Here is an 8,261-nt window from a genome sequence, read left to right on the forward strand (position 1 = left end):
CATAAGTTATTCCCCCCCCCCCCCACGCCCCAACCAAAAATATGCACATATACCTAGTTTGAATGGTCCAGAAAATAAAACTTTAAGAAAAACACATGAGTTTGTGAAAAGGTGATACATTTTTTTTTTAAAAAAACCTACTTTTTGAAAAAGTAAAATCGATTTCTCATATAAAAAATAAAAATGTCTATGAAAAAACGAAAATTCACATTTAAATAATTTGAAAAAAAGGTTCTAAAGTAAAGGCCCACTGACATTTGAATCACCGAGTTAGATCGATGGGGTAAATAAAATATTTTTTGTTTTCTAGAATGAAGTGGAAAAAAGAACACAAGATGGCCAGCATGAACGCTATGCCTATGCATCAAATGCACCCAGCTCTAGCTTATGGTCATCATCCTCATCTTCAGGTGGAGAAAGATAGATAAATAGATAGACAGACAGACAGACAGATATATATAGATGTTCTAGCTCTTATAGATAGATAGATAGATAATTATTTTTTAAATTGCTAAAAAATTAAACCCCCTACCTAGGGAGGGGGGATTATAGAATAGGTAAATCCCCTTCCTAGTGGGGGGAATAAAAGAAAAGGTCCCCTACCTGGGGGGAATTATAGAAAAGGTAAATCCCCTACCTGGGGGGGGGGGGGGGGGAAGAAAATATAGGAGTCTAATGTAGATTGGCATAATTTAGAAATCGACGGGAAATGTGGTTTCCTTGGCTTATTACTTTTTTCATCAAAATTTAAGAATCTGAATTCTTTTTAAAGATTGTAACGGCAAACATTTGACTGAAAGAATCTATTAATTTTGTTTTAAAAATATTTGTTCAAAGACAGGGCCGTAATTTAGGACTCAATTGTCATAAGTTCTTATTCACCCCTTTACTCTAGTAATGTTATGTTAAAACCAAAACCTTCAAATATCAAAGACAATTTTCTGTAATTATCCCAGGGCGGTTTCTGATTGGTTTAAGGGTGGGGGAATCCGACCAATGAGAGGCCAGGGATTGGACCAGTGGGAAATAATTGTCTAATGACTGTACTTAAACCTATCATTCGTCAAAATAATTGTTATTTAATAAGAGGTGCAGGTCCCCGGTTATTTTACCATATTTTACAATATTTTATTGTATTTTACCAAAATTGATACCGCCAGGTTTTCAAGATAGGTAGGGGGTTTACATTTTCTACAATTCCCCCCCCATGTAGGGGGGTTCACCTTTTCTATAATCCCCACTAGGTAGGGGGTTTACCTTTTCTATTATTCCCCGCCCCCTAGGTAGGGGGTTTACCTTTTCTATAATTCCCCCCACCCCCTAGGTAGGGGGTTTACCTTTTCTATAATCCCCCCAAGGTAGGGGGTTTACCTTTTTTATTATTCCCCCCCCCCTTACGAATCCTCTGAAAGGAGTGTGTTTCTACCATTAACAGATTTGCATTAAAAAATTTGTGACTTTTTGATGAAAATTTAAAATTATTAGAGAAAGAAAACACACAGATAAAAGTTAAGTTACATTTTATATTTAATGAAAACCCCAGGTGAAGGGGTTAAGGAAATTTAAACCCCTGAACTTAAGTTTATAAAGAACGCAGCCAATTTTACGCTTCCAACCATTATTATTTTTGAATTGATAAACATAAATCATGTTAACTCCAATTAAGCGTGTTACACAAATAGTACCAGCAACATTTTAAGATTTTTTCACTTAAATAATAGAACGTTTTCACTGATTTTTTAAGGGGGGATTGGGGGACGGAGCACATCAAAATTTTAACATGGAATGGGGTTGAAAATTTAGTTTTTTAAATTTAAAATGTAAATAAAATGCAAATGATTAGTTTATAATTAAATATCTTAATCCACTTAAAACTATTCTTTTTGTTAAGGATGACCCGTACTGGAGGTTTTTCAATTACGGCCAATGATCTTCAAAAACCTCCTCAAACGGTAATAAACCTTGGGCAATGGGGTTTTAAACGGATCTTAAGAAAACATTTTCAAAATTTTGTTGGTACTAAAATATGTCGAATATGGATCAAATTTTGAATATTTTTTATTTCAGGCTATGGGAATGCAACACTTTGGACTGCATGAGGCACAAATGGCCCAACATAACTTGGAAGCCAAGGCACATTTTGCTCACTACGGACTCCAATGACAAGAGGCAATGTCGTCTTCAGTTATTGACTTTTGATTCCCGCATTTTCCTCCCCGATCTGCAGCCAATCTAGGGCAGTAGTTTTAAAACGTGTTCAGGGTCATCACGCGTCGACATGCAGTGCTATATGAGAAAGCAGTACTCAGAGACAGGCACAATTTTGTTGTAAAAGTACACAGCTCATAGAAATGTGCTAAAAAATACCACTCAAAATCTGGTGATTTCAACCCGAGTGTAAAACTAGTGAAACCAAACCCGGTGAATACTCAAGTTTAAGAAACCAAACTAAATATATTATTTAGAAACTATACTATGTAAACACGTGTTTAACTGGGAACTGATGTAACCAGTCTGGGACCTCTCTTTTGCTCATTTTTTACCAAGAAGTTCAACAATTTCACCAGTCTCCTCCTCTAAGGGGGCCATAAAGGGAGTGTAAGCGTAATTTCAAGTGACCTTCCAAGCAAAAATGGCAATGCCCGATTTACAACGGTACCCTTGAAGCCTTAATCTGATCAGCAATGTGGAAGATACCGTCGTTGCAAATGAAAATAAACAGTTTAAAGAAACAAAAATATGGATATCAAATTCATACTTGATCAGACAAAGTTTTCAAGGGTACCGTTGTAAATCTAGCATTGTCGTCTTTGCATGAAAGATCACTTAAAATTACGCGTACAGTCCCTTTAAACAAATTTAGTAGTGTAAAATTGTTGAAGTTTCTGATTCTGCTAACTTATATGTGTCAGATTTAGTTGATTATATTGTAGATATAGAATAGAATTTATGCCATGGTTAGTCTCATATAAACTCCNCCCCCCACAACTAACATGTACCAGCAAAGGTCGTCTTACAAAAAAAAATAACGGCTGAATTTGGTGAACCAGGAGTTTTTGTAAAGTATTAATATTTTTTTCAGAAAATTTTTATGTTGAATCTTTTAAGCACAAACAGAAACGAAATTTTCCTCACTTCCTTATTTTAATCAAAACACAAGGTATACAAATGAACTAATGTACTTATCCAAGTTTAAAAAAGTAAACTGTAGTGTGTGACCTCTGAGTTTTGCCCAATCTGTGACATGTCTTTCATTTTAAAGTTGGCCTAAATCAGTTATATATATACTAGACTAAAACTGGCCAAATTATCTCATCCCGCTAGAGCATCCTTCTGATTTTTGCCATCTTACCTGTGAAATAACTAGTGTTGAGTATGGGCCTACACCCCCTCATGAATTGTATAGAATAAATCCTCCTGGTGATTTAATGTTAAAATTTTGATTCGATTATGTGAACTTAACATTTAATAAACATTTCAAATAATCTATTTTTATTATAGATTTTTAAGGTTTAGATCGTTTAAAGCTCTAACTTGAGATTAAAGGGACTAATCAGAAAATTCAAAAAGAGTCATTTAAATAAACTAGCATTAGAGGGCACTTCGCGCCCATCTTCTAAATTAATTGTGAACATGTTCTCTTTGTGTACAACGTAAAACAAAACAAAAGTAATTCGCGGATTTTCACAAAAAAATTTCGTGGATTTTCAAAATTTTCAAAAATTTATGAAGATCGAATTTTGATGGAAACAAATATTTGAAACTTTGATCATTCATAAACCTTCCCTGGGGCCCCTAGATGTCCCAGAACAAATTTGGGCCCGATCGGTTCAGCCGTTTTGACGTTTTTTGGATACAAACAAACAAACAAACAGACAGACAAGCCAAATTTATATATAGACTAGCTCGAGGGCGCTTCGAATTTTGATGGAGACAAATATTTAAAATTTTGATGATTCATAAACCTTCCCTGGGATCCCTAGATGTCCCACAAAAAATTTGGGCCCGATCGGTTCAGCCGTTTTGACGTTTATTATGACACCCAAACAGACAAACAAACAGACAAGCCAAATTTATATATAGATGTACCTGGCAAATATAAAGATTTTCTTGCAGAAAATACCAGTTTTTTATTATTATGTCCGTATTTTGGCGTTAAAGCTTGGATAATGGGACGCTCTGTATTTCTTAAAAGCAAATATTAAAAACTTTAAAAAATTAAAGTTCAATTGTTTTCTAAATTCAACATTTTATAGAAATACAGGGAAATGAGGGAAAACAGATCCAGAGATTTTTATTTTCTTAAACGCTGAATTTGTGAGATAGATATTTAAATACTGATTGCATGGTTATATCACAACAGAAGCTTTATCCATTTATTCCTATAATTAAATTAGTAATTAGCATTAGCAACTGTCTATACAATTGAATGGAAACCATGTTGACTGAATGTGATGGAGTTTTTGTGAATTATATTAAAATTTGATGTCTTTTTTATTTAAAAACAAAGTGTTTAATTTTTATTTTTTACAAAATGGGAATTAAAACTTAAATTAGCTAGATATGAATATTTTGAGAGATTTATAGAGTTAGAAGAAAATTGAATTTACGCTAATTTTATGGAGTTTGAAGGTATCTATGAATGTCGTCTTCTGAATAGGTATGTTCAAATTTTTTTTTGATTTTTTACATAACCTCTGAATACGTTGAAACAAGAACTAACTAGTCGGCGATGGATAATTCTTTTCTGTTTTACACAAGAATGATACCATGTTCAATTATTTGAAGCCCTTTTATAAATAACTAAAGAACATTAACGCAATTCTATAGAGGGGGAGGGAGGCAACCTGATTTCGCTCCCCTCATCGCACTAGACTCTAGCATGATCATGATTGTGGACCATCTTTTATCAACTTTTGCCAATTAAGAAAAACAAACAAAAAACATTTTTCTTCGCTTCGCGCACTACTAGAATCATGCCACTATTTTCTCTTGATCAACTTAAACCTCAGATAAGAATTATATCGAACTATTAGGACTTTTGGTTTCAATCCACATAGCAGAATGGTGCTAATTGGCTATAAATATTAAATCCAACCATGAATGTCTCGTGATAAGTTCTATCTATCCTATGCTATGAAACACTTAGTTGTTAAAGTTTGCTAACATTTACGAAACTCTCAAGATCATTACTTCAGGATTTGTCTTTGTTCCCCAATTACAATCTGCCCTTGTTATCTATATAGGTGGGGTGGGCCTCTTGTTTCAGGGTGGTCGAGTTCTCGTGATTAAAAAAAAGTATTTTTTATTAGTTTCGGGTCAAAATTTGAGCTAGGGCCTAACCACAACCCCTATACGGCCAGATTACCAATATCAAACGAATATATTCTGCTTTATTCTATACATACCACCCTAAACTAAACTTCCAGTGTGTACTGCAGTACATCTGACCGGAGAAATAGTTGGTTTTAGCGAAGAGTGATACGATTAAATCAATTAGATCACTTACATTATTAGTAAAAAAACTGGTAGATTTGAAGACGACATTAAAAACTGAATCTCAATAAGTGGTTCAGAATTCACAAGTTCTGTAAAAAATCACAATTCACAAATGTTTAACCTCGCCAGTTACCAGTCATACTTCTTTTTCTCTGAAATGAACATTAAGCGCACATTTACAATAAAACTTCAATTGATTCCCATCTTACGGCGGTTCAGAAAATGGATTAAAAATACAAATATAATTGCAGAAAAATAACTGTCCGGTTTGAAATATTTGTACAAAATACTGAATTCGAAATTGTTATTTTATGTTTATAAATTACAGCGAGAAAATATATGAAAATATAGTTGATTGTCTGCATTAATTCATGTGGATTTAAATATATTTAACAAATTCACAAAAATATTAAAGTTTCACTGTTTACAAAAAAGTGACAGATTTATAACACCTAAAAGAACCATTGTATGCGCTGTGGTGTGCGAACGCAGGAATTATTTTCGTAAATAATTTCCTGTCATCCCTCTTTTCAAGCAAATTTTAACCGAATAAGTTCAAGTCTTTCGAATGGAATATAAACTTCAGATAAAATTAAATAAATAATTTTCCTAAAAAACTTCAACATTATCTATATGATAAAACAGGCATTCGAAAATATACCCGGCCAAGCGGCTAGACCGAATGGGCTGAATTTTTTTTGTGGACACCTATGGGTAGCCTGAGGAAGACATTGGCATAAAATAATTCGAAGTTTTTTTTAAATCTTGTATTTTTTTTACAGGGAAACGCCGGGCCCTTCAGCTAATTTTACCATATAATAATTTTGATAATTCCTACTTAAAATCGTGAGACCTCTTAGACTTGTAATTTAAAATTAATAGTGGGTTAAGCCAATTTTTTATATTTTTGATAACGTTTTAAAGAAAATTGTTTTAACAGTAGCTCAAAATCAACCTATGAATCGTACTCACAATTACTTTGTTCCATGTTTATTGGATTATTTAAATTAACTTCAAGAAAGCACTATGTGAAAACCAGAAACCAAATTTATTAAATTACGAGCATGAATTCTCTAACCCGCTCACGTTAAAGAGATGTGATTAAACTTAATGTAAGTAGTTCAGCTAATTCTCTCAATTCATTAAATTTGGTCTCAGGAAGCGCAAAACAAAATTCATTTAATTTGTCTGTGCCATTTCCATTTCTACACGCAATTCTGCAGTCCTTAGGATCCGCATCCGGATCCGTTGGATCCGCCAGATTTTGACTTCCTGGATCCGGATCCGCAAAAATATGCGGATCCACGGATATATCCGGCTCCAAGGGGCAACATTTTTTTCTTTAACTATTTCACCGACTTCCTATTTGCAGTTATATATATAAAGGAATGTTTGACATCTTTAATAACTAGTTACTTAAGGCGGTCAATTACATAAAAGGACGTAACATCGGTACAATATTAGGAAAACTAACTTTTTTGCTTCTCAAGTATCCTTGACCTTGACCAAAAACTTGAGTAAGTACTGACCATCACCTAGCTGTAAGACTAATTCACAACGGTGTCCTTTAAACAGCTCAAGTATAGCAGTATTAATTTACAAATGTTTTTTACAATAACAAAATACAATATTTTTCATCACAGCATATTAAACTGATACATTTTATCGCAAAGGTGATACAAAAAATGTAGCAGGTGTTAAAAATTGTAAAACTTTGAATGTAAAAATACTCGAATTACAAACATTGTTACAAAATTATAAATTGTTTAGGGACATTTGTTGTAAAAAAATACGTTTTAAACTATTTTCTAAAAAATATGGTAGTCAATTGTTTCTTCTATTATGCTAGAATATTATCGTGGCTAAATCCAAGAAGAGGTAAAATAACATAATACAATTTTGATTAAAATATACAAAATAAAATACTTTTAACACATTTAAATCAGAACTCTGTTGTCACATTAGTATATACAAATAACAAAATAATAATATAAAAAAAAACTAAAAGATTTGGAAGAAGACAATTGATTTTTCCTTCCCTTTGTTTAATAAATTTTCTCTAAAATGTATTTAAGTACTTACAATAAAGTAAATAAAATTGTACTTTACGGGTGCGTACACTGTACACTGTACATCAAAATTCAATATAGCAAGTGTAATTGTACTGCTGAAGTGTGCAAGTCCTTAATAGTGAACACGGTACATGACATTGCAATTTGCAGTACATGTATCTTTTGAAAACAAATTCAGCTTAAGGCACCAATACTGTCGTTATAGTTAAATTCTGTTGATTGACGATGCAATCCGCACTACAGTACACTAACCAGCAGTACATTTCGACACTACAGTACATTTCGACACTACAGTACACTCTAACCAGCAGTACATTTCGACACTTCAGTACAATCTAACCAGCAGTAAATTTTGACACCACAGTACACTCTAACCAGCAGTACATTTCGAAACCACTGTACACTTTAACCAGCAGTACATTTCGACAATTTTTACTGGTTGCGTTTAATGTCTCTCTCTGCCAGATAGTCGACTGGAGTTGTTACATGAACCTAAAATATTAAAAAAAAAATAAAATAAAAAAAGGACAAATATCATGGTTAATCGAGAAATTTATTTATTTAAAAAGAGTTTCATTTGACATCTTAGTGGCCTTAAAAAACCTTTGCTTGTTTGTATCTCAAAAACGTCAAAACTGCTAAACCGATTAGATCAACTCAAATTTGTTGGAGGATCTCATACAGGGGTAA

The 8,261-nt window shown here is 33.1% G+C and overlaps 1 protein-coding gene and 1 long non-coding RNA gene across 3 annotated transcripts in view; one reads left to right on the top strand and one right to left on the bottom strand.

Moving 5' to 3' along the window:
* Positions 1-2,663, top strand: part of LOC111712780 (homeobox protein Hox-B5) — a gene marked incomplete in the record, with an annotated part of 32,176 nt that extends 29,513 nt beyond the window's left edge. For both annotated transcript variants that reach the window (XM_023487502.1, XM_023487500.1), the window contains 2 exon segments: positions 311-410; positions 2,068-2,663. In XM_023487502.1, coding sequence (XP_023343270.1) covers positions 311-410; positions 2,068-2,163 — 196 coding nt within the window.
* Positions 2,664-5,793: 3,130 nt separating this feature from the next.
* On the bottom strand, positions 5,794-8,059 carry LOC111712779 (uncharacterized). The gene is made up of 2 exons (XR_002767538.1): positions 7,029-8,059; positions 5,794-5,972 (listed from the first exon to the last, which is right to left on the bottom strand). It is a non-coding gene; the product is annotated as an uncharacterized LOC111712779 (long non-coding RNA).
* Between the last annotated feature and the right edge of the window lie 202 nt (positions 8,060-8,261).

The sequence above is a fragment of the Eurytemora carolleeae genome, unplaced genomic scaffold (genome assembly GCF_000591075.1).
Source record: "Eurytemora carolleeae unplaced genomic scaffold, Eaff_2.0 scaffold792, whole genome shotgun sequence".
Taxonomy (NCBI): domain Eukaryota; kingdom Metazoa; phylum Arthropoda; class Copepoda; order Calanoida; family Temoridae; genus Eurytemora; species Eurytemora carolleeae.